Source organism: Phyllopteryx taeniolatus, chromosome 9 (genome assembly GCF_024500385.1).
Source record: "Phyllopteryx taeniolatus isolate TA_2022b chromosome 9, UOR_Ptae_1.2, whole genome shotgun sequence".
Taxonomy (NCBI): Eukaryota; Metazoa; Chordata; class Actinopteri; order Syngnathiformes; family Syngnathidae; genus Phyllopteryx; species Phyllopteryx taeniolatus.
Window position 1 is genome coordinate 5,158,587 of NC_084510.1, and position 27,496 is coordinate 5,186,082.

General features: G+C 39.2%; 1 protein-coding gene across 1 annotated transcript; it reads left to right on the top strand.

Moving 5' to 3' along the window:
- Positions 1 to 519: 519 nt before the first annotated feature.
- Positions 520 to 27,338, top strand: txnrd3 (thioredoxin reductase 3). Its single transcript, XM_061783663.1, has 16 exons — positions 520 to 815; positions 978 to 1,038; positions 1,605 to 1,714; positions 6,514 to 6,621; positions 6,761 to 6,833; positions 10,430 to 10,549; positions 10,693 to 10,835; positions 11,214 to 11,329; positions 14,678 to 14,903; positions 15,035 to 15,127; positions 18,656 to 18,732; positions 20,646 to 20,802; positions 21,703 to 21,810; positions 21,916 to 22,011; positions 25,541 to 25,675; positions 26,117 to 27,338. The coding sequence occupies exons 1-16, from the start codon at positions 699 to 701 to the stop codon at positions 26,177 to 26,179; spliced, it is 1,803 nt and encodes a 600-aa protein (XP_061639647.1). The 5' UTR covers positions 520 to 698; the 3' UTR covers positions 26,180 to 27,338.
- Positions 27,339 to 27,496: the final 158 nt, after the last annotated feature.

Here is a 27,496-nt window from a genome sequence, read left to right on the forward strand (position 1 = left end):
TCCATCCATCCATCCATGTATATATAGTTCCAAAATTAGGTAAAATTACAGTCGTCTCTTTTCCTTTAAAACTTAGGTCAGAAATGTATGTTCACATACCGTATTTATTTTTCCATAGTGGAAATGTCAGAACCTGCCATTTGTCGTTGCGTATTTTGACCAACAAACGGCGCTAGATACCAACTACTGTATTCACGAGTTGCCTTTCACGGGTGCTTTTGTTGTCCGTCCTATTATCTTTATGACCCTTTCCTGTAATTGTTTTTATGACGTATATGTAGGTAAACAATACTCCACATTTATTTATGCGAACTTCTAGAGGGAATTTAACGTCGTCGCGCTTTTATGGCATTTTACTATGCGACTCCGTGACGTTTTGTTTTTTTTGTTAAGTACGTTGGTTTTTAATTAGGGATAGACCGTGTGGGCGGAGTGGTTATTGACAAAATGAAGTCATAGTAGACGGTGAACCAAGTGCCACAAATCGAGCGCACCGAAAATATGGTTATAAACCATTGGGAGTAACGTTAGCGCATTCAGGCGAGGTTTGGGGCTGATAGCACGACTGGAAGGACAGCCTGAGGTCCTGTCGTTTGTCTTTTGAAGAAAAGCCAAAGAAACAGTTACAGTTGTCTCTGATTTTTTTCCTCCGTGCACACCTGCCGTCCACTGAAGGCTTGGACGGAAATACCTTGAAAATGCCTCCCATCGAAAATCAAACCGGGAAGAATGAACTTAAAACTCGGATACAGTCGCTGATTGATTCCAACCAAGTGGTGGTCTTCAGCAAAAGTTATTGTCCATATTGTGTGACGGTATGGTATTTATCGGCTCAAAACTTAATTATGTCGTGTATCCCGCGAGGTAAACAGGCTTCGTCTAATTTCTGGCTACACGATTTGTTAATGTCCAGTGCAACTTTATTTATTTATATTTATTGTATTGTTACTGTATACTGAGTGTGTTTGTGTCTCCAGGTCAAAGACTTGTTCAAGGAGCTCAAAGTGGAGTGCAATGTGGTGGAGCTGGATCTCATCGGTAAGATCTATTTCCTCTTACAGAGCCCTACAATGACTCGGCATCTTTAGCACTGCTGCTGCGAGCCGTACAATATAAGGGGCGAGCATATTGTCTTCAAGGGCATTTTATATTTAAGGGAATTTTATATTTGAAGCCGTCTAACAATAGAAACGTGATAAATGGTGATGCTTAGCCTCACAATCTTTTTTTCACCTGCTGTTGTTTTCTCGATGTCGTTGTAGCATTCTTGGATGTTGATTCATTTAGACGTCATTAGACTAAGTTCCACTATCACCTGGCACAATGTTTTTATTTTTACATGAAATTTTTAGGTGAAAGATCGTTTTGATCAACATCGGCAGATAATTGGACAATTACAAGCCCCCCCCCCCCCTCCCACACACTTTTTTTTTAAAATTAATTTATTTTTAAACGAAACACTTAATGGCTTTGGAAAATTGATATTGCTCCATTGGTAACATCAATTTTATTTAGTGTAAGCTTTTGTTTTTTATATGGCCAGAAGTTGATGTGAAAATGAATTGATATGCAAGAAACATATTTTGTTTATACACTGTATCCAGAGGATGGAACTAATTATCTGGAGATGTTACATGAGATGACTGGACAGAAGACTGTTCCTAATGTCTTTATCAACAAAACACATGTTGGTGGCTGTGACAAGACAATGCAGGTAAGCATCTGCAATGATGCAAATATATTTTATATACATATTATGGTTGCAAAGATACATTTCACAATTCAATTTGATACTTAAGTGTCACGGTTCCATATTTTCTCAATACAAAAAAAGAAATGTTGTATTTATAATACACCTTTTTTAACCAGAAGTTTATTGAATTTTTAAACAAATTAAATGTATCTGGTTCAGCTATACCTGCCATTTTTTTGCTGTGCATACTTGGAAGTTTGAATTATATGAAAGAAAAAACAGCACCCTGTGAAAATAATTAAATTCATCTGATACATAACTGCATTTTTAGTTGTAGATAGGCCTGTCATGACAATTACTATATCAACTTATCGCTTAACAACTAAAATTTAGTTTTTCCGGACTCAATAAACTCCGTCCAATACTCTACAGCCCTGCTCCATGTGTAGCGTGAAGATTCACACAACTGAGACACTTGGGGGAATGTGAACTGTTTTTTGTGTTCGCGAGCTAACGACTAGCTAACTAGTTAATGAGCTAAACGGCTCGCTCCACAGCGGCGATGTTGTTTTAAAACATTAGCGCTTCGTTCCGAGTTGTTCTGTGTGTTAGTCCCCAAATAAAACACACAGAAACGCTAACTTTTTTTTAAGCATAACCTCAGTGGCACACGTTATTCACCCAATACAGCGATCGTCAACGTACATTTGATTAACAGGTGAAGGGCTTATCTTCAGCGGACCAACCACACAGTAGCCGTGTATACATGGAGCCTTTTTTTTTGTCATTGCAATTGAAATCATTCCGATAGGAGATCTCTGGTCAACTGTTTACATGTGAGCTGATCTATTCTGATCGGGGTGTATACATGATGTGCACTACATTTAATCGGAACAGCCTTGAGACATGCGCACTTCGTTGTGAACATCACTTCATTCATCAAGATGACGGTCCTTCGTCTGTTCAGCACAGTAGTTGGGAGTGTGCTTGATTTAAAAACTGATAAGCAGTTAAAAACAAGATCTCCGTCACGTACGAGCTTCGTCGGGAGCCACCATATTTACGCTGTACGTAAACGATGTCACTGCGCATTTACGTCGAGACAAAGCATGGGGATACATTGAGAAAATTTACTTCTGATCGGTTTGGCAAAAGGAATATTCCACCCCTGTGAAACCGAATGAAATTCCATTTGGATTTGGCCTGCTTATTCCAATTGAGGTGTTTATATGGAGCATTTGCATTCGGTTTGGGCTTCTAAAGCGATTATACAACCCCAATTCCAATGAAGTTGGGACGTTGTGTTAAACATAAATAAAAACAGAATACAATGATTTGCAAATCATGTTCAACCTATATTTAATTGAATACACTACAAAGACAATATATTTAAGGTTCAAACTGATAAACTTTGTTTTTAGCAAATAATGATTAATTTAGAATTTTATGGCTGTAACGCGTTCTAAAAAAGCTGGGACGGGAGCAAAAAAGACTGAGAAAGTTGAGGAATACTCATCAAACACCTGTTTGGAACATCCCACAGGTGAACAGCCTCATGGGGAACAGGTGGGTGCCATGATTGGGTAGAAAAGGAGCTTCGCTGAATTGCTCAGTCATTCAAAAGCAAAGATGGGGCGAGGTTCACTGCTTTGTGTACAAGTGCGTGAGAAAATAGTCGAACAGTTTAAGGACAATGTTCCTCAACGTACAATTGGAAGGAATTTAGGGATTTCATCATCTACGGTCCATAATATCATCAAATGGTTCAAAGAATCTGGAGAAACCACTGCATGTAAGTGGCAAGGCCGAAAACCAACGTTGAATACCCGTGACCTTCGATCCCTCAGGTGGCACTGCATCAAAAACCGACGTCAACGTTTAAAGGATATCGCCACATGAGATCAGGAACACTTCAGAAAACCAATGTCAGTAAATACCGTTCGGCGCTACATCCATAAGTGCAAATTGAAACTCTACTATGGAAAGCAAAAGCCATTTATCAACAACACCCATAAACGCCACCGGCTTCTCTGGGCCTGAGCTCATCTAAGATGGACTGATGCAAAGTGGAAAAGTGTTCTGTCGTCTGACGAGTCCACATTTCAAATTGATTTTGGAAATTGTGGACGTCATGTCCTCCGGGCCAAAGAGGAAAAGAACCATCTGGACTGTTATTGATGCAAAGTTTAAAAGCCAGTATCTGTGATGGTATGGGGCTGTGTTAGTGCCAATGGGATGGGTAACTTACACATTTATGAAGGCACCATTAATGCTGAAAGGTACATACAGGTTTTGGAGAAACATATGCTGCCATCCAAGCAACGTCTTTTTCATGGACACCCCTGCTTATTTCAGCAAGACAATGCCAAACCACATTCTGCACGTGTTACAACAGCATGGCTTCGTAGTAAAAGATTGCAGGTACTAGACTGGCCTGTCTGCAGTCCAGACCTGTCTCCCATTGAAAATGTATGGCGCATTATGAAACGTAAAATACGACAACGGGGACCCCGGACTGTTGAACAGCTGAAGCTGTACATCAAGCAAGAATGGGAAAGAATTCCACCTACAAAGCTTCAACAATTAGTGTCCTCGGTTCCCAAACATTTATTGAATGTCGTTAAAAGAAAAGGTGATGTAACGCAGTGGTAATCATGACCCTATCCCAGCCTTTGTGGAAAGTGTTGTAGCCATAAAATTCTAAGTTAATGATTATTTGCTAAAAACAATAATGTATCAGTTTGAACATTAAATATCTTGTCTTGGTAGTGTATTCAATTAAATGGAGGTTGAACATGATTTGCAAATCATCGTATTCTGTTTTTATTAATGTTTATCAACATCCCAACTTCATTGGAATTGGGGTTGTAATTGGAATAGAAGGCTCCATGTGAACCAGGCTGGTCTTGCAGCTCCTTTTTTTTTTTTTCAGACCCAGGGGATCTATATCTAAATGAAGAAAAACAATTTAATATAGAAACAAGAGCACATTTTAATAACAACAATAATGACTTAAAAGCAACAAAATAAAATAAAAAATAAGGACTGGCCTTATTTTTCATGATTTCAGAGGCATTAAAAAAGCACATTGATCGTGATAGCTTTTGGGACAGTATATCGTCTTTAAAAATCGTGTACATTATCGTTATCGTGACAGGGCTAGCAGTAGTGTGTTTTAAAAAGAAATGGCTACCTAACTATGTTTTGAAACATTATATAATCAAATCAAATAAAATACTGTATCATTTGGGGGTCACTGGTCTGTTTTCTATTATTGGCAGAATATTAAACCTACGCACCCAAGCCTTGACATGAAAGTAATTTTAGAACCACTGTTTTATGGTGTACGATTCTGTAAGAATGCAGAAAAAAAGAAACATTTCTGATCTTGCTACTCTTGATGCATTTTCTGCTGTGTAGTTTGAACTGTGAGTGTGAAGTATGCTGTTTTTGTGTTTGCACTGTAAAGTTTGTAGCACGCCTGCTTTTTGTTTTTGTCCGGTTCCACCTGTTTTCGCATTGGCGTAAGTGTGTTATCGTGATTGTTGTATTTCCACTGTCGTTTAGCATTGTGTAAGACTTGCAACATACCGTTGTACTTTTGTCCACAACGTGCTTGCCATCAGGGTCATGCTTAAAAGGAAACTAAAGTAGTTCCAAATGCCAGATCTGAAAGGTGGTGGAGGAGCTTTGTTTACAGGTACATTTAAAGGCATTAGCCATGTTCTGTCTCAGCAGCTTGGTCTGAATGAATGTGGAAAGGGCAATTTGGTGGGTCTGCAATCCAGAATAAGTAGTCTGGCACAGATTCTCACCATCAAAGGTTTTTTAAAGTAAATGTAAAATTGCATATTGTTCAACATAGTGCATACCAGACAGAGACCACTGTATCGAATGGTTCAATATCAGATTCGTCCTATGTATTGTTGCATCCTTAATACATATTTTTAATTTAAATGTAACATATTTTTAATGGTTGCATTGAGGCTTTCTTCTTCCTCCACAATATAGTCCATCCATCCATTTTCTGAGCCACTTCTCCTCACTAGGGTCGCGGGCGTGCTGGAGCCTATCCCAGCTATCATCGGGCAGGAGGCGGGGTAGACCCTGAACTGGTTGCCAGCCAATCGCAGGGCACATACAAACAAACAACCATTCGCACTCGCATTCAAACCTATGGGCAATTTAGAGTCTCCACAATATAGTATTCATCTAAAATGGTTGAATGGATCTGTTTTCTTTACGAGGCATTACCCATGGCTATATTGACAAGCACTTTATGGTCCACAAAAGAGAGCTCTTGCTCAACTGGATTACAAGTAGTCGTCACCGCCATTAATTGCAGGATTCATTTTTCTCTAGAACACATGGCGCTGTTGTCTTGTATTATGACAAAGCAGTGTGTTCTTCTTAATTCATCTTAGTTTAATTTATTGAAGAAAAAAAAAAAAGAAAAAATCTCACTGGACTGCCTTTAGCAATGACTGGACAGAACAGGCACTTGAGGTGTTCTCAGAGTTTACATTTAAAGGTGCAAATCTTAATTCTCAATGTAAGGGGTTTTGATCAATTTGTCATGAGAAAACACGTTTTTAATAAACATGATTATGATGACTGTTACGAACAACAAACCAACCAGAGTCAAGGCATTGAGAAGGGCTGCGAATAACTGACAAAATAAAATCCTGTACAAAAAGCACAAGGCTAATCAGAAAATATACTGTGTCCCTAACTGGGATTATAATTAATAAATTGGAAAAGTGGTTGTGCAAACTGCCCATAATATGTATATGTATTAACTGTGCTTATGTGTCCGTTAGGCCCATAAAGATGGCAGTCTGCATCAACTACTGAATGGAGCGTTTGAAACCTTTGACTATGATCTTATTGTCATTGGCGGAGGATCTGGAGGACTCTCCTGTTCAAAGGTGATAAGTTTAATTACAACACAGTGACCGGTTGTAACATTTCAGTGTCAGTTTATTGTTCACATTTATGATTGGCTCAGAGTGGAACTACAGCTTCCAATGTAATTCTTAAACATTTATTTCATTTTGTCTTTTTAAGGAAGCTGCCACTTTGGGGAAAAAAGTCATGGTTTTGGACTTTGTTGTTCCCACACCAAAAGGAACCACTTGGGGTATGATATTTCTACTAAAATATGTGGTTGGCTCTACTATGTGGACCAAAGTATTGAGTGGAAATATTAGTGATGACAAGATGAAGCTTCATGAAGCATCGTACATAACACTTAAGTCATTGGTTCGAGTAATGGTTTATTTCTTGATGCTTCATGTGCACATGATGTGGATAATCAGAGGGAGCTGTATAATAATAATAATTTTTTCCGTCTTTTTGACTCTTGTGAATGACTGACATACTAACACAAAACAATGTTTGACCAAGTAATTTCCAGACAAAGTGTAAAAAATATATTTTTTTTAATGTACTATGTGTGTGTAAAATGTTCATCATTGATATGGCAAGTTGTATAATGTTTTTCTGTCACTTTCGGAAAATGGCAGGGGCTTAGTCGGGTGCAGAGGACTTTGAAAGTGGTTATTTATATACATTTTTGGTTTTAAATGATTCATTCAAGAGCAAGATTATATACAGTACATTGTGTACAGTAATATTTCCTCTCCCAGTGAGGTTTTATTGTACCTTACTTTCTTGGAACACAATAAATACTTTCCCCTTGAATAAAATAAGAAATGGTGAAAAGTGCAGTTTTTGATAAATGTAATTGATAATCTTCAGTGATTGTTACATTGGGGCAAAAAAGTATTTAGTCATCCTCCATTTGTGCAAGCTCTCCCACTTAAAAAGATGAGAGAGGCCTGTAATTTTCATCATAGGTATACCTCACCGAGGAAAGACAAAATGAGGGGGAACAAATCCAGAAAATCACAGTCTGATTTTTAAAGAATTTATTAGCAAATTATGGTGGAAAATAAGTCTTTGGTCACCGACTAACAAATGAGATTTCTGGCTCTCACAGACCTGTAACAACTTCTTTAAGAGGCTCCTCTGTCCTCCCCTCGTTACCTGTATTAATGGCACCTGTTTGAACTCATCAGTATAAGCGACACCTGTCCACAAGCTCAAACAGTCACACTCCAAACTGTGCAATGGCAATACCAAAGACCTGTCAAAGGACACCAGAAACAAAATTGTAGACCTGCACCAGGCTGGGAAGACTGAATCTGCAATAGGTAAGCAGCTTGGTGTGAAGAAATCAACTGTGGGAGCAATTATTAGAAAATGGAAGACGTACAAGACCACTGATAATCTCCCTCGATCTGTGGCTCCATGCAAGATCTCACCCCATGGGGTCAAAATTATCACAAGAACGGTGAGCAAAAATCACAGAACCACATGGGTGGACCTAGTGAATGACTGGCAGAGAGCTGGGACCAAAGTAACAAAAGGCTACCATCAGTAACACACTACGCCGCCAGCGACTCAAATCCTGCAGTGCCAGACTTGTCCCCCTGCTTAAGCCAGTGCATGTCCAGGCCTGTCTGAAGTTAGCGAGCGAGCATTTGGATGATCCAGAAGAGGGTTGGGAGAATGTCATATGGTCAGATGAAACCAAAATAGAACTTTTTGGTAAAAACTCAACTTGTCATGTTTGAAAGAGAGAATGCTGAGTTGCATCCAAAGAACACCATAGCTACTGTAAAGCATGGGGTGGAAACATCATGCTTTGGGGCTTTTTTTTTTTTTTCTACAAAGGGCCCAGGACGATTGATCCGATAAAGGAAAGAATGAAGGGGGCCATGTATCGTGAGATATTGTGTGAAAACATCCTTCCATCAGCAAGGGCATTGAAGCTGAAACGTGGCTGGGTCTTTCAGCATGACAATGATCCCAAACACACCACCTGGGCAACGAAGGAGTGGCTTTGTAAGAAGCATTTCAAGGTCCTGGAGTGGCCTCGCCAGTCTCCAGATCTCAAGCCCATAGAAAACCTTTGGAGGGAGTTGAAAGTCTGTGTTGCCCAGCGACAGCCCCAAAACATCACTGCTCTAGAGGAGATCTGCATGGAGGAATGGACCAAAACACCAGCAACAGTGTGTGAAAACCTTGTGAAGACTTGCAGAAAACGTTTTGACTCCTGTCATTGCCAACAAAGGGTATCTAACAAAGTATTGAAATGAACTTTTGTTATTGACCAAATACTTATTTTCCACCATAATTTGCTAATAAATTCTTTAAAAATCAGGCAATGTGATTTTTCTGGATTTTTTGTTGTTTTGTGTTGTTTTTTTAAAATTTATTTTTATTTTTTTTTTCGTTTTTTTTTTTTCCGTCTCATAGGTGAGGTATACCTATGATGGAAATGACAGGCCTCTCTCATCTTAAGTGGGAGAACTTGGTTTGGTGGCTGACTACTTTTTTTTTGCCCCACTGTATTTATGCAGCATGGTCCTGCTTGTGGTTCGAACTCACGCCACCACCATACCCCAGCTTGAGAGTAGAGTGTACCAACCGCTGGGCTATTAGACCAGGGTGCTGGGTTAGCAGCCTGTTTCCAAGGATTCCGAGGAGTGACGTAAACTGTAATTGCTCGCTATCTCTAGCTCCAAGCTCTGTCCAACCTCTATGCTGTATACACTCTCCAAACTCTAGTACCCTATACAAACCACACAATCTTTATCCAAACTCTGAGGTGACAGTGACTCTATTTATTAAAAAAAAAAAATAAATAAATAAAAAAAAAAAAAATATATATATATATAATAATGGATCCTGCATGAAGGGTTTACATTGCTTTTAAAGGAACCTGTTTTAAAATCACCTATTAACTTTCAAGGTTCCAAGCCTGTTCGTTTTCGTGAAAGAACTACAATTATAACGACATGTTAAAAGCCAACCAATTTATTCCTGACAGAGGAGTCTATACATTTTTCAGAGCTCTGGGTCCGCAGCTACCCATCTTAGCCTTAGCAGAGGTAGTGTAGTCCGAACAAAGTTAGTTCCTGCCCCAAACTTATACAAGACCTTTCAAAGAGGAAGTGTGGAATTGTCTTCGTCTGATTGGTCCTAGGTCCATTGACGTCATCGTTGCTATGCAGAATGATGGCCGTTTGCCGCTGGTCAGACGCTGTCTCAATTATTCTCGCTTCGCATAAAGTTTACAGCTTTGGTAGCCACTGTTATCTCCGACAAATGTTTCCTGTGGCCTCCACATGCACCCTACTGGGAGATTTTAAGCAGCACACCCTTGTCTTCCCTGCAACAAAGCACCACTGTTCAAGCACAGACCAACTAGACGGCAAAACCATATCACATTAGTCAAACTTCTCGGCAAACTCTGAAGCGCTTCCCGAATCGGTCACGTGGTACAGCCAGGCAGCAAGGCTTCGGACTACCGGCTTCTCCCCCAAATGAAGCAAGCCCTGATCCACGGGTTACAGAAACGCCCCTTCCATTACCCGACACGTGCCTCGAATATCCGACACAACTGGTAATATCATAGCAAATACACCTACAGAAACTGAAAATAGGCACAATATTTGAGTCTGATTTTGTACGTTGAACTTGTAATAAATCAGTATTTCTTTGCATTTCTTTTAATGGTTTTCATGTAAACGTACCCATAGAATTGTCCAAAATGCATTTTGATGTTGAATAATTTAAATTGCCCCCATTCTTTTATCGAGAACGTCAAGTTGAGACCTCCAGGCTCTGGCACGCAACAATAATGTGAAATCTTACTGTGGTAATCAGGTCTAGGTGGAACGTGCGTGAATGTCGGCTGTATTCCGAAGAAATTGATGCATCAAACTGCCTTGCTTGGCACCACCATGCAGGATGCACGCAAGTTTGGCTGGGAATTTGATGAAACTGGTAAGCAGTAAATTTCATTGACATAAGTGATGAAGGGCCTGAGATCCAACTAGACTGCAGTAGTAAATCTTGGTTTAGTGTTAGCGCTCTTGTCGTGCTACTATTAGTACTTCTTATTAGTGTCTTGTTTTGTCTGTTGCCAGTCAAGCACAACTGGGAGACGATGAAGACGGCAATTAATGACTACATTGGCTCGCTAAACTGGGGCTACAGGGTGTCACTGAGGGACAAGAATGTCAACTATGTCAATGCCTTCGCAGAATTTGCAGAACCTCACAAGATCAAGGTAATGCATTTCATAATGCATCGAGTATGAAACATTTCATGTTAACATGGTACTGGAACTTTTTCTCTCTCTCAATTGATAACCTGGACCAACAAATGTTCACATCTAAATGTAAACTAGCTCGTTTGAATCTGAAATAAGTCCCTTTTACCTTGCTTGGGCTGGACATCACCCCAATTTTATTTCTCAAAACTCTTGGGTGCTTAACGTGGTCATTTTATATCTGGTTTTCTGGAGATCATTTAAGTCTAAGAAAAAGGTGTTTAAAAACTTATTTTACATGCCATTCATCATCTATGATTACGTCAAAACTGCACGTTGTGCAATAGTTCCATTGACAGCGCTGTAGCATGTATTTGTTTTGTATTTTTAATGCAGACATTAAACAAACGCGGGAAGGAGACATTTTACACAGCAGCGAAGTTTGTCTTGGCTACAGGCGAGCGACCACGTTACCTGGGTATTCCTGGAGACAAAGAGTACTGTATCACAAGGTGAGAGTTCAATTTTAGATGTTTGTTATACAACATATTTCAATAGACCATATATTGTCGCAAAATACCCCATCCAGTTAGTTCAGCATTGTGTGCTAAGTGATATGAAATTGTCTATTTGCTCCACATGGGGCTAGTTGGCTTTACCTCAGGACATACTTACCAACTGTATAAATGTTATCAAACATTATAATTATCTATTATGCTGTTGCTATTCTGGCAGATAATGTCTAGCTGTTTATTTAGTCCAAACAGTTCCTCATACCAAAGGTGATTGACTTTCACAAATCTTGAGACACTTTATTCAATTTGTTGTTCACACAAGCCGTAACAAATATTGAAGAGTTATTCTGTTGTTAAAATACTGATTGTGGAGATTGAAATGGTCCAGTGTCTAGCATATATGTCAAACTCAGGCCCGGGGGCCAAATTTGGCCCACGATGTAATTATATTTGGCCCGCAAGACCATATCAAATGTGTATTAGAGCTGGCCAGTATATAGCACGTGCGCCACTGATATTACAAATCCCAGTATGCTTTGATAGTGTGTTAACCCATCAGTCTAGACCGGCGAGCGCCCCTTCCCTTTCTGTTGCAGTCGTTAGCAACTATGATACCAGTCTCCTCGAGCAAATTTACTCTTCCCCTTCCCAAAAATGGCCAAACGAAAGATTGAAAACAGTTAACTTCCAAGACAGGTGGGAGGCAGATTATCTGTTCACGAAAGTAAAAGACAGACCTGTTTGTCGTGTGCGGATCAACGTGGCTGTAACAAAGAATATAACATAATTGAATTGTTTTTTAATTCCCTTTATAAACTCCGAGGCAAGGACTGTTAATAGTTTGAGGTTGAATTTTTATTTAAGAACATTCTTATATTTTTGGGTTGTTTTGTTGTTGATCTTTTGAAAAAAGATTTATATCAAAAAGAAAGGTAGTTGGAGAGAGCTAAATAGAAGAGAGACAGAAGAATTCATGTTATCCATTTAAATACAAAACAACAAACAAATACCACTGATGCCTTTATCGCAAATTTGATTTCTCATGTGTTTACAATGTTAGTTTGTTTATTCCAGATTCAGTGTTTAAGCAAAATTTAAGTTTGTTGTCATATGATAAACTTTAACGCTACATTTCTGCAGAGAAGGGAAACATGCACATTGCAGTGAGTTTGGCCTGCGACGTTGTCCCAATTTTAAATTTTGACCCACCGTGAATTTGAGTTTGGCACCTCTGGTCTAGAACAAAACTTGTGGCTGGCACTTGATGATGCATATTCCAGACACCACTGATGAATAGCCACAAACTAGACAGGAATAGAGCAAGTGTAAAGATTAAGTTGTACTTAAAACAATAGTAGCAGTAGTTGCTCTTACAGAAATGGTTGTGCCAAATTCAATATATACAGCAGCTGAAATAAGTATTTAACACGTCAGCATTTTTCTCACTGAATATACTTCCAAAGGTGCTATTGACCTGAAAATTTCACCAGATGTTGGGAACAACCAAAGTAATCCATACATACAAAGAAAATGGAAGAAATAAGATCAGAAATAACCAGTAAGTTGTGTAAAAATGTGAAATGACACAGGGAAAAAGTATTGAACACATGAAGAAAAGGAGGTGCAAAAAGGCATGGAAAGCCAAGACAACACCTAAAATCTATCAATAATCAAAGAGCAATCCAGCCCCTTGTCAGTGCAAATGAATATCAGCTGGTTCGATCCTAATTGATGGCCTACAAAAAGGTCTGATTGCCAAGGTGTGATTCAAGACTCATCTCATGATGGGTAAGAGCAAAGAGCTGTCTCAAGACCACCGCAAAGTAATTGTTGCAAAACATAACGATAGCATTGGTTCCAGGCCCATAGCTAAGCTTCTGAAAGTTCCAGTGAGCACGGTTGGGGCCATAATACATAAGTGGAAAGCCCATATAAACCCATATATAGCCCATATATACCACCATAAATTTGCCTCGATCAGGTGCTCCTCGCAAGATTTGTGACAGAGGAGTACAAATAATATTCAGAAGAGTTGTCCAAGAGCCAAGGGCCATCTGTGGAGAGCTTCAAAAAGACCTGGAATTAGCAGGTACTGTTGTCACAAATAAAGCAGTGAGTGAGTCACTCCATTTGGAGGAGAAATCTCCCTAAAAACACCACACCAACACTGAAGTTCAGAGGTGGGACCACATGATGTTGTGGGGCTGTTTTTCAGCAAATGGTAAAACTTCAAATTATTCAAGGAAGGATGAATGGGCAAATGTACCAAGACATTCTTGACACAAGTCTGCTGCAATCTACGAGGATGATGAAAATGAAACGAGGGTGCACATTTCAGCAGGATAATGATCCAAAACATACTGGCAAGGAAACTCAAGTAGTTTCAAACTGTGACAAAAAACTGCTAGAATGGCCCAGCCTGTCACCTGACTTGAATCCAATCGAAAATATATGGAAAGAACTGAAACTCAAGGTCTATAAAAGAAGCCCACTGAGCCTTCAAGACTGCTTATGTGGAGGAATGGGCCAAAATCATACCAGAGCAATGCACGCGACTAGTTTCTCCATACAGGAGGTGTCTTGAAGCTGTCATTGCAAACAAAGGCTTTTGTACAAAGTATGAAATAAATACCAGTTGGTGTGTTCAATACTTTTTTTCCCTGTGACATTTCACACAATTTAATTTCTGATCTTATTTGTTCTACTTTCTTTGTATGAATGGATTACTTGGGTCGTCCCACCATCTGGTGAAATTTTCATGTCAATTGCACCTTTGGAAATGCATTTAATGAGAAAAATGGTCACGTGTTAAATACCTATTTCAGCCGCTGTACTTTCCTATTACAGCGCAACTGTTAACAAACTGCCACGTCTCTGCATTGAGTAATCTTCATTTCCCAACAAAAGACATGTTGCAACAGGTGGAGTGCAAACATTCTTTTGCCCATCTTCCTCTCACTTTGGGTGTGTTTTCAAGCAGTATCGGACAATAGTCGCAGAACAAATTGTCTCTTGTAATCCAAATTAAACAGAAACTAAAAGGAGCTAACCAAATACAAAGTGTTACCTGTGGAAAAAGTTGGTCAAAAACCATGTCTCAGAATTGGAAGATACTGTAATGGGTAAGATGTGAGCTTGAGCTGCTTGAATGGTCCCCTCAGCATGATAAAAGTCTCAGAATGCAAGGACTGATGTTAAAATAAAAAGTAACTGCAAAGACTGATTTATATAAAAATGTAGCCAGCCAGTCTGACCTGTATGGGCAGTTTGACAACCCTCTTGTGTTCAAGCAGCAGAGCAATTCACTGCTGATTTTACTGATGAACCTTATCTTTTTTCCACCAGTGATGATCTCTTCTCCTTGCCATACTGCCCTGGGAAGACCCTGGTGATCGGCGCATCTTATGTAGCATTGGAATGTGGTGGCTTCCTTGCTGGCCTAGGTCTTGATGTCACCATCATGGTGCGTTCTATTCTGCTGAGGGGCTTTGACCAGGAAATGGCAGACCGTGCTGGTGAACACATGGAGGAACATGGCATCAAGTTCATCCGTAAATATGTCCCTGTAAATGTAAGTAAGGGGATTTTCTTTTTTTTTTTAATTATTATTAACATTCGTAATTCTGTCAATTAAATGGAACCAAATGTAGAACTGCAAATTAAGTTTATATTCCTCCTTTGGCTCTGTTTCATGTCTGTCAGATAGAGGAGTTGGAAGCAGGCACTCCTGGCAGGCTGAAGGTGACTTCTAAGTCTACAGAGAGTGATGAGGTCATTGAGGGAGAGTACAACACTGTAAGTCAGTCAGTCCTGTTCTAGTCTTCAGCTTTCACATAGCATTTATGTGAAAAATCGAGGGCTCTGATTAACGCATTAATTGTGATTAATTGGCGACAAACAAATTTAGTTAAATTTTTTTAATTTTAATCACATTTTGTGTTCCAAACAATGCGGAACCTTTGTCACGATTTCCTGGTACACCGGCGCAAACATCAGAGCTCAGCTACCAAAATGGAGGAATTGGATGAAACGGCGTTGCTTGAACTGTTGGGAGGCAAATTTCATTTATAAAAAACAAAACAAAACAAAAAAAACCCTCAACCGATGGAAAAAGCAGTTTTCAGAATCATCTTTATTTGCCAAGTATGTCCAAAAACACAAAGAATTTGTCCCCGGTAGTTGGCGCAGCTCTAGTACGACAATAGACAGTCAATTTACAGAACACTTTGGAGACAGAAAGACATTGACAAAAAAAAAAACAGTCACTGAGCAGTAAAGGGTTGCTAGTTATCTGGTAATGCCGGTAAAAAAAAATTTTTTGGACAATTGTGCAAAAAGATGCAGAGTCCTCTAGCAGTTCGAATGACTAATATTGCAACCTTCATACCATTGAAGCACTTCAACTGCCACACAGAAACTATTTAAATGCAATACTGTTCTGGACAATCTGTCCTAAAAGAACACTTAAACTTGAGGTCTGTTAATTTTGGCCAGGGATATATTCAGTTAGTTTTTCTAATTGTTTTATATTGAAATGCAATTAAATGCATTTATCCAGAGTGAACAATATTCCTGTTTGTGTCAGTTGTGTGATTCAGTCGTCCACTAAAATCCATTAAAATTCAACCATGTTACTCTTAAGGACAAATATTGTTATACGATTAAAATTGGTTTATTGAGATGATTATTTATATTACAGTGGGTACGGAAAGTATTCAGACCCCCTTTAAATTTTTCACTCTGTTATATTTGAGCCATTTGCTAAAATAATTTAAGTTCATTTTTACCCCCCCTCATTCACCAGCCAACAGTCAATCAACTGAAAATGTCGACGCCTGTCTGTTCTGAGAGCGGACGTGGAGTGGACTACGATGTGTGTGGATGCGCTAAATAAGATGGAGAGCACCACGAATTGTGGGAAATGTAGTCAAGGTTATTGCTGTTAATGTTCTGCTTGTTTTGGCAACCCACAATTAAACTACATTTACAAGTCCAAAAAGTAATTGCTTACGCTTAAGGGGAAAACTACAGAGGACCAAAAGTTCCGACATAGGGGGCGTTCGAAAATTCAATCTGACGCTCTGTTAAAACAAATAAATGCATTAATTATTGAATTTATGATTGATAAATTACAGATAGATGCATTGATATGTAATTAAATTTGTCGTTAATATAAAATACAATTTCTAGTTTTTTGAAAAGGGGTTTTGACACTTCTGCCCTCTTCGGATTCCGAACGACAAGAACCGGAAGTACTTGGAGGATAGGTCGTTCTATTCTACAAAATGCTTAGGAAAGGTGCCTTGATGCCGCCTTTAAAACAAACGTGCCAACAAATCGTGAGCAAAGTTATGTATTGTTAGATAAGCCACGCCATTTTGAGCTCCGACTGTGACACTAAGCTGGGGGTGTCAACGTCGTCAGTGCATTCCATGTGTGTACACAGGAGGAAAACCAAAAGACCAATGATGCCGGTACATTGTGGGGCATACGGTTGCGTAAAACGGCGTACAATTACGACAAGGGAACTTGGAGTTCCTTTCACATGAAAAATATATTTAAATATATTCTTATTTTGTGTTTTTTATGTTGTTTGTTTTGTCAACGCCAAAGTGTATGCTATAAATAGTCACCCTCATGAAAATTGATAGAGGAATAAGAAAGTTACGACTTAATTATCAGTGTTCATGCATTCCCCTTCTCTGGGAATGTTGATCTCGCCAACATAGCAGTTGTTCTTCATTATGTACACACAGCAACCCCATATTGATGGAAAAAAACAGAATTGTTGAAATTTTTGCTGATTTATTAAAAAAGAAAAACTGAAATATCACACAGCCATAAGTATTCAGACCCTTTGCTGTGACACTCATGTATTTAACTCTGGTGCTGTCCATTTCTTCTGATCACCTTTGAGATGGTTCTACATCTTCATTGGAGTCCAGCTGTGTTTGATTATACTGATTGGACTTGATTCGGAAAGCCACACCCCTGTTTATATAAGACCTTACAGCTCACACTGCATGTCAGAGCAAATGAGAATCATGAGGTCAAAGGAACTGCCTGAAGAGCTCAGACAGAACTGTGGCAAGGCACAGATCTGGCCAAGCTTACAAAAAAATATCTGCTGCACTTAAGGTTCCTAAGAACACATTGGCCTCCACAATCCTTAAATGGTAGACCCTTGGGACAACCGGAACCCTTCCTACAGCTGGCCGTCTGGCCAAACTGAGCAATCGGGGAGAAGAGACTTGGTGAGAGAGGTAAAGAAGAACCCAAAGATCACTGTGGCTAAGCTCCAGAGATGCAGTCAGGAGATGGGGAAAAAGTTCTACAAAGTCAACCATCTGGCCTTCCACCAGTCGGGGCTTTATGGGAGAGTGGCCCGACGGAAGCCTCTCCTCAGTGCAAGACACATGAAATCCTGCATGGATTTTGCTTAAAAAAAACCAAAAAACCTAAAGGACTCCAAGATGGCGAGAAATATGATTCTCTGGTCTGATGAGACCAAGATAGAACCTTTTGGCCTTAATTCTAAGTGGAATGTGTGGAGAAAACCAGGTACTGCTCATCACTTGTCCAATACAGTCCCAACAGTGAAGCATGGTGGTGGCAGCATCATGCTGTGTGGGGGGGTCTCAGCTGCAGGGACAGGACGACCGGTTGGAATTGAAGGAAAGGTGAATGCGGCCAATTACAGGGATATCCTGGCTGAAAACCTTCTCCAGAGTGCTCAGGACCTCAGACTCCTGGAAGGTTCACCTTCCAACAAGACAATGACCCTAAGCACACAGCTAAAATATTGGAGTGGCTTCAGAACAACTCAGTGACTGTTCTTGAATGCCACTGACTTAAACCCAATTGAGCATCTCTGGAGAGACCTGAAAATGGCTGTCCACCAACGTTCACCACCATCCAACCTGACAGAACTGGAGAAGATCTGCAAGGAGGAATGGCAGAGGATCCCCAAATCCAGGTGTGAAAAACATTCTGTATTAGCTCAAAAGGGTGCTTCCACTAAATACTGAGCAAAGGGTCTGAATATTTATGGCTGTGTGATATTTCAGTTTTTCTTATTTAATAAATCTGGAAAAATTTCAACAATTGTTTTTTTCTGTCAATATGGGGGTGCTGTGTACATAACGAGCCCCCCCCCCCCTTGTGTGTACACTAATGAGGGGGGGGGGGAATTTTTGTGTCCCTGCTTTAATGGTTTACTAAGCCTACAGGTATGTTTCTTTTTTTCATAATTACATCACAGTTGATTGTGTAAACTAGCTTGTAGCTTTCTATCAACCTGAACAATAATTCTTTGGTCCTCAGGTATTAATTGCGGTGGGTCGAGACGCGTGTACTGACAAGATTGGCTTGGACAAGATAGGGGTCAAAGTTAACCCAAAGTAAGTTTTACTACTTTTTTTGTAGGCATTAACAATTTTGTGACCTGTGCCTTTAAGATGAGTGACTGTCATGGTGAGTCAGCAGTTACCACTGTCACATGACTGTGTATTGTGATGGGAGGTGGGTGCGTTCTTTTTTCGAGTAATAAGACTACATTATGTTGGAATAGCAAAGGTCATGCTAGGCCTTTTATTTTGAAGACAGTCACTGACAAGTTGGATTTTTGTCTGAATTTGGTAACTCCTGGCCAATCATTAAAAAAAACAAAAACAAAAAGTTATCTTGGTCTGTAAATATTAAAGTAAATACAAAATTTCACTGAAATGCCATTGTTATTGCACTTCACTATATTTGCACAATGTCATGAATCAAATTGTAGTCACAATCTGAAAATGTTTGCGGAATTATATAAAAAAATAAATGTCCAAACACCCTCTGGTTAACAGGTGTGGTCATGTATTGTTGCATATGTGATTGTTCTTGGTTTATCCTTAAGTGACTTGTCACATTTGTTTCTCATTGTTCCATCTACAGCAGAGTCTAAGTCTTCAGGAAACAATTTTAGTTGTTTATTGGAAGCTATGCGTCTGCAGTATACATTATTTATTTAATTATTGAAATGTATAATTTTTGACAATCTCTTGTTTGCATACATTTTTTAATGCCTGGCTGATTCAGGCAAGGCGGTCAGCAGGGATTAAGATTGCATGTGGAAAGCCTAAAAGAGCTTTGAGTCATGCTTTAGTCTTGTGACGGTAGTAATACTACATTTAGATAAAGCTGTGAAACAATCAGAATGCTTGCAGAGTTCTTCTCAAGGTCGATCTTCTGCTGTACATTGTTGAATCTACTCTGTTTAATCTGCTGTATGTAGTCTCCCTAACATGACCTTGGTGGTTAAGTGTGTTTTATTTGTAGCTTTGGGTAAATAACACTAAATCAGAGCTGCATGATTATGACTTCTTCCTGTTTTTATTAGTTGATGAAACGATTATCATGATATTGCTAAAAGAAATGTAACCAAAAAATCTGAAATGTACATTTTGCCTATGAATTTAAATTTATTCATTATGCAATATTGCTCAAGTTGTGAGTTAACATTGCCACTCTCCTAAATCAGCTTGTTGCTCTGCATCTACTCACAAAAGTAATTGATGTATTACTACTAAACTTGGTGAGTTACCATGGTCCCAGAAATGAAACTGCTCGACTGTTTTGCCCTCCATTTATTTCATGTACAGTCTATTACACTAGTTCCTAAGCAAAAAGAGTGAAATCTACCACAGCCTCAGTTTGGCTCTTAATGTAATATTTTGGAATGTATATTGTGATCATGTTGTAGTTGGTCTTTCAACACAGTTTAGATTAGAGGTTAAATACTGTGAATATAGTGTCACCTTGCTATGTCACAGTTCACCTTTTGTGGATTCATTGCATTGCAGATTTGTTTTTTTCATATTTATGTTGCACATAATTTGACATTGCGGGATTTTGAGAGTATACTGTAATTTTGTGGTAAAATGAATGCTTCCTAACCTAAAACATTAAAACTGTAAAAAACAAAAATTCATTAAAACCCATATTACAAGGAATAAAATCCACATAGTGTACAGTACTACTGTGTGTTTAGGAGTTTAAAAGGTGTTAAAGAGTAAAGAAAGTGTTTATAAGATTATAGTACAGGTTAATAGGAGTGTGGGGAAGATTAATAAGAGTCTGACAAGGTTCATACAGTTTTAAAATATGTATAAAAACGACTTACTTCAGATTTCAATTATTGTGGGTCTGGTCCGGTACCGAACCCCCGCGATAAACGAGGGATTACTGAATCTGCTTTACCAATTGTCACTTGTACTGTTTTTTATTACATTTAAATTTGTTTTCTTCCTTCTGTCTCCTTGCCAACTTCAAGGAATGGGAAAATTCCTGTCAATGATGAAGAACAAACTAACGTCCCCCACATCTATGCCATTGGAGACATCTTAGAGGGCAAGTGGGAGCTAACACCTGTTGCTATCCAGGCTGGAAAGTTGCTGGCACGACGTCTTTATGGGGGTGCTACACTCAAGGTACATAGCCATCAGAAATTGGTTGTTTGTTTTGATTGAACAACATATTAAGGACCTCGAGAGAGGAAATAGAACAATCTTTGATTTGTTAAAATAGAGAACAATTGCTAAAAAGCGAAACACATGCACAGTTTGCCCTTGGATGCTCACTTAATTGACCTCTGAAGGGTAAACTGATGTTTTTAACAAAAGACAAAACAATGCATATTCACAAAGACCATTAAAAAAATTAGTTGCACACACAAATGGTGAACGCTTTGGTTTTTCTATTGATGAATATATGCATTATGGTTCAGGGATCTTTTTTTATGTGCGGCCCGCATCTAAGATGCACAAAAATTAGCAGGGATGCATGAAGCATATTCATTTTGTGTGTGGAATTTTGATTATAGCTAACCGCAAGCAAAAACCCAAAATTCACCATCTCTAGCAGCTAGAATATTATTTAACAAACAATGAAGAAAACAATGAAAATATTTTTTAATGTAGAAAGTAGGCATTTATTAAGCCCAGGTGTTTAATGAATCTATATAATATGAATACTGAAATGAATTGACTTTTCTACCATATTAAAAGTTTTTGAGCTGTAGTTGGCAGTTGCCGTTTTGCTCCGCAAAACAATTGAAATTGAATTTCAATTAAACCGCTTCATCAGGACATTAATAAACCTGCTCCGTCTTGTAATACATTATACATATCATAGCTATTGGGTGGAAGCTTATGTCCAAATTTGGTCAATTTCACATTTTCACAAATCTGTTAGTCAGTCCCCACGTGGGGGCTGCCATTTATTAATTTTTACAAATTAACCAATATAATCTTGAAAATGGCTTGCTCTCTTAAAATACACTGTTTAAAAACGTAAAAATAGTAACAATTTGACTTAAACTGTCGCTGTAGTGTGACTACGTCAATGTTCCGACCACTGTCTTCACTCCACTGGAGTACGGCTGCTGCGGTCTGTCTGAGGAGACAGCCACAGAGTTGTACGGGCAGAGCAACATTGAGGTAACATATGGCACATTCACATCAGTATCAGTTAAACTGGTACTGCTTTGTACATTAGTATTTGTTTGCTTGTTAATGTACTTTACTTGGTCTTTTTCTATTCAGGTATACCACAGTCTGTTTTGGCCTTTGGAGTTCACTGTGCCTGGCAGGGACAACAACAGATGCTATGCCAAGATCATCTGCAATAAATTGGACAATGTAAGACTTTAGGGGCAAAAAAGAAAATGTTCTCTTAATAATAATAACTGATGTCTTCAGTGCCAGAATGCTTTTAGTCTGTAGACTCCCTTAAATGGCCAATCATTAAAGAGGAGGCCTCTTAATAATTATACAGTATTTGGGGACACCCAGACAGTTAAGGCTGCCTTTTAAGGTGTGCAAGTGGCTGCATTATTTGTGATCCGGAGATCAATGAACTAGATTTGAACAGGGTCAAAAAGGGAGTGAAATACAAATATTAATTACTTAAAATTTGATTTTAAATACGGTATGACAGAAAGTGACTCCAATCCCTTCATTTTTCATATGACTACTCAAAAATGTATTATTTCTATCTGTTTATATTGCTTTCTAAGCTTCATTTTAAAGTAGCGTAGCTAAAATGGATTTTCGTATGTGATTTTACAGTATGCATCTATGCACCATTACATATAACATGTTTGAAATCTTATTTCTTCTCCATCTTTATTTTTATATTGTCAAGTATTGGATTTTAAGCTGTGTTTAATGTAGACACCTTTGTAGTTATTTAACATTAGCGTGTTGCGGGAAGGTTGTTTGGATAGTGACTTTTTTTTCTTCTTCCCTGCACTATTAGTGAGGTATGTTGTGGATGCACTAGTACACAGGTGTCAAACTCAAGGCCTCAGGGCCAAATTCTGCCCACCACATTTTATGTGGCCTGTAAAAGCAAATCATGCGCATCAACTTCCATGATCCTAGCTAAAATCGGTACCAAAATTTCTAATTATCATATGTAATCAATAACAACATATTGCAAGCATTTTTTTTGTTACCAATGCCCTTTTTTTACAGTAACTGAACAACCTATATCCTTGTGATTTTAAAATTGGTTATACATCAATTCACAGTCTTAATTTGCAGAGGCAACAGAAGTCAGTTACTCAGCTGGCTTTTGTTGTTCCAGTGGTTCCCATGCATGGTTATGCACTTTTTTGTAGAGACGCGCACATTTTTTCAGAGATACCACAGTTGCGCCCCCTGTACAAATTCTGCTGCTCTGCTCTCACTCTCATTAGTAAATATGAGATTACATTTTTGTATGGTGTAAAATACTGTAAATGAAAAATACGGGTAGTAGTACTCTGTGTGCAGCACATTGACTGGCCAATGGGCACTGCACTTCAGTTGAGGCTTCTTTATACTCGCGCGAACGGTGACCGCGCTGTCGTCACTGCGGCTATCCCGCGCGTACTTTGCCTTTATACTCGAGCGCAGCCCACGTGTGCAGTTTTGAAAATGTACTGCAGTTCACCTCCACGTCGGGGGTGTCGCTACGGCTGGTATTGGGTAGGACACGACAGGGTGGAGTTTCCGCTGCATTTTTTTGGCCAATTCCCGTAGCCGTTTTTACTTTACTTTCAGTAACAATGAACAAAGCAACAACAATGGCGACCGTGGAACACTGTCTGCTAGAACAAATGGACCTAGATGACCTAGATTGAGAAGGCGGCGGCGTAGATGGTATGTAAAACCAGGCGGCACGCTGAGTACTTCATCACAGCATGTGACTAATCACGAGAGATGATCTCTGCGGCGTTAGACGCGCAGTAGCAATTTTTGCCGTGTGCGCGTCAGGCTACGCAGAGAGGCCATGCCGGACAATTCATCGGTCAGGTGATGCAATGCGGGCGTTGTCGGCCGCGCGACCACGGGAGTATAAAGAGGCCTATACACTTTTTACTTGTAACTTCATAATCGATCAGTGAAATGTCGTCGATTCAGAATCACTTATCTGCTTTGCAAAGTATTTTATTTTTTTTATTTTTTTCTCTGTAATTACTCAGTTGAAATTACTACATTAAATTCAAAGCCCCTAATGGAATCATTAATTCCAATTACCGTAATTTCCCATGTATAATACGCACCCCCAAAGTTGACCTCAAAATTCTTGAAAACCGTTCCATCTATCCATCCATCCATCCATCCATCCATTTTCTGAGCCGCTTCTCCTCACTAGAGTCGCGGGCGTGCTGGAGCCTATCCCAGCTGTCATCGGGCAGGAGGCGGGGTACACTCTGAACTGGTTGCCAGCCAATTGCAGGGCACATAGGAACAAACAACCATTCGCACTCACAGTCATGCCTACGGGCAATTTAGAGTCTCCAATTCATGCATGTTTTTGGGATGTGGGAGGAAACCGGAGTGCCCGGAGAAAACCCACGCAGGCACGGGGAGAACATGCAAACTCCACACAGGCGGGGCCGGGGATTGAACCCGGGTCCTCAGAACTGTGAGGCTGACGCTCTAACCAGTCGGCCACCGTGCCGCCCGTTCCATCTATGTGTAATACATTTTTACAATGCATGATTTTGCTTCTACCCATATGATCAAAACATGAAGTATTATCTGTATTTTGTTTTTTTCAAATAATTATTCTGTTTAAATAATTATTCTGAAGTTAAGCACTTTATTTTAACGTAATGCTTTTTTTATTTACGTGCTCTTATGTTGAAATTTACAGCCCTACTTTTATTTAGTAAATGAGAAAACACATTTGTGCTCATGTTTGATTACCCGGGCAGAATTTGTAAGATGGGTAGAATTGTTGAAAGAAAACATGAAGGGCCAGGCGAAACGCATTTAGTTTTATTTTAATAGGATTGAAATTAAACTGTCAAGCATTTGAAAAGCATTATCAAACAAAACATAACCATAAAGAAATGAATGATGGTTGTTGTTCAGTCATTAATCATATTTAAAACAAACAAACATTATGCAAATTCTGCCAGGGTATGTAAACTTATGAGCACAACTGTACATATATGCAGTCATACGTACCCCTGTCATATTGGAATGAAACTGTAGGCTACACCTTTTTCATAGCCTCTAGGTGGCGCTGGCATATTAGAATGAAAGTGAACACCTTTTTCGTAACCTAGCGGCATACATTTATAAAATGGGAATTCCCCCCCCCCCCCTATTTTCCCCTATACCCATGTATAATGCGCACCATTTGATTTTTGACCTTTTTGGCGGGGATGCGCATTATACACGAGAAATTACAGTACCTGCTGTCAACTTGGGATAAGATAGTAAACGGCTTGTATTGGTACTTCACAGATTTATAACAGATGTATATTTTTGGGGGTTTTCGTGTCCTCCTGATATCCTTGATTATTCGTCATTCTTCTGCTTGACCTCTTTTATGCATTGTATGTGATGCAGATACCTTCTGACTTTGCGGAGTAGCAGCAGACAGAATTTGGGGATCTAAGAGATGTGACCTGGCGAAAGTCTTTCTAGGGGAACTAGCTAGCAACACAAACAAGCAGATGCCAGCTAGAAGCAGAATCCACCTATTTTACAAATGAAGAAAAAGGTGACAGCAAGCAAAGTCAGAAAAGTGCAATCTCGAATGTTAGGTTGCCTCAGTTGGTGGACTAAGTTCAAAATTGAAGAACCTTTTATTTCTAGAAGGTACATAGAAAGCCAACTTAAAGCTTTCAACAAAACCCGTTTCCCTGAGTTGTTTTTCTTACTATAGGACAGAGTGATTGGCTTCCACTACCTGGGTCCCAATGCAGGAGAGGTAACCCAAGGTTTTGGTGCAGCCATGAAATGTGGTGCTACCAAAGAGCAGCTGGACGGCACCATTGGCATCCATCCAACTTGTGCTGAGGTAAAGACAATGCTCACCCTTTAAATTTTAAAGCTATTCATCTCAACTTCTTTATCTCACTTGTAGATCTTGACTTGCCAGTATCTTTTGTTAGGATTTGAACCAAACTCTTTTAGGTCCTTAAATACCATGTATTCTGTTGATTTACCGGAAAGTAAATAACAGTATAACTATCACATCTTAGCCAAATCCATCAAGTAAAGTACACAAAAAAATGCCGTGATCAATATGTGACAGTTTCAAAATGTTTTTAAATTTTAGTTAGCAACTACAATAAAAGGGTAATTTTGTATATACAGTATTAATTTGCAGCGGTCTTTGTAGTCATCCAAGTTTTGAGTGTGTTGTGAAAGACGGTAGATATTGCGTATATGTAATAATAGCAGGACCTACATTGTCGTGAGTAATTTTATCTTGATTCCCGCACTACCCACCCTTCAGGTCTTCACCACTTTGGACGTGACCAAAAGTTCAGGAGGAGACATCGCTCAAGCTGGCTGCTGAGGTTAAACCCTGCTCGTTTAGCAGAATGATCTCATCTAGTCCACCAAGCTATCGTCTCTTAGCTCCCAAAGAACCTCAACCTTCAACTCCAGCTGTTCACTTTACTGGGCAGTTGTTTCTCAGGAAAAATTCTACAATGTGGCTAGCATCTGAAAAAGTGCAGATGCTCATTTTTGGTTCAGTGGGAGCTAAGGTGAGGGTGGAAGCGCACCCTTGCTGAGCTAATTTAATGAGGTCATTTTGCTGAACAGCGGGGTTACTCTGCTGAAAAAATACTGGGCTCTATTTGTGTCCTTCTGTGAGGAGCAAAGGTATGCACATCACTTCTTGTGATGCGTTTGTGTGTGCCTAAGCTGTTATTGATGTCCTTGCCTGGAACCCAAAATGCATTGGTGGGCAGGGATTGATACCCCTCTGCAAAAGTACCTGATGGTGTCCCAACCCCTTCGTCCAAAACCTTTTTCACCCCCAGAATGGTAATTTGATGGCAATGTGCCATCAAATAGGCAAGCAGCACATTTTTTAATGGATGCAGCTAGAACTACTTGGTGTTTTATAGCTTTAGTTTCATCAAAGTTTCCCCGTTGAGCCCCATGAATTCCTCCATCTAGTCGAGCTACATTAGGGTTGAACTTTACTGTTGATGAACCAGGGTCCCCACCTAAAACGAAGCATGTTAGAATTGGTAAAGGCTGCACCAGAATCAATTCCCACCCCGACATCGAGATTTAGTCAATGCATCCATTCAGTTGAATGGAAAAATATAACCTATACGTATACAAATGTGCTGAATGTTTTCTGTAGTTTATACTTGGTTAATTTAATGCTTGTTTCATCTTGCTACATTATATTTGTATACAACTGCGTGTCCAGGTGTTCCTCCAATGTGATGGTGTATGTAACACTTTTGCCTTACCCTAATTTCCTGTCTAATAAAATATAAATTACACATCATGAAATGATCCAATACAAATTACACATAATTAGGAACAATTCACCGAAGGCTGTTTTATCGTGAAGGGCCCAATTGAAAAGTATATGTATCCATTATTAGGTGATGAGTCTCTATATCTCTTGGCTTGTTTTTGTTTTTTTTTATATCGGGACGCTCAAGCGTACCTTTGCAGAACAAAAAAATAATAAAGAATCTTTGCCAGTGTGTGGTTGTTTTTTTTTTTTTCTTAAATCATGTTTTATGTCTGCACAGTTACCTAGTTATGCTTTATGTGGGATATGAGTGTAGGGTATTTTGAATGTCTTCCAACACACAGCAGGTACAGTGGATCAAAAATAATCTGATGACGTGAGCTTGCTATT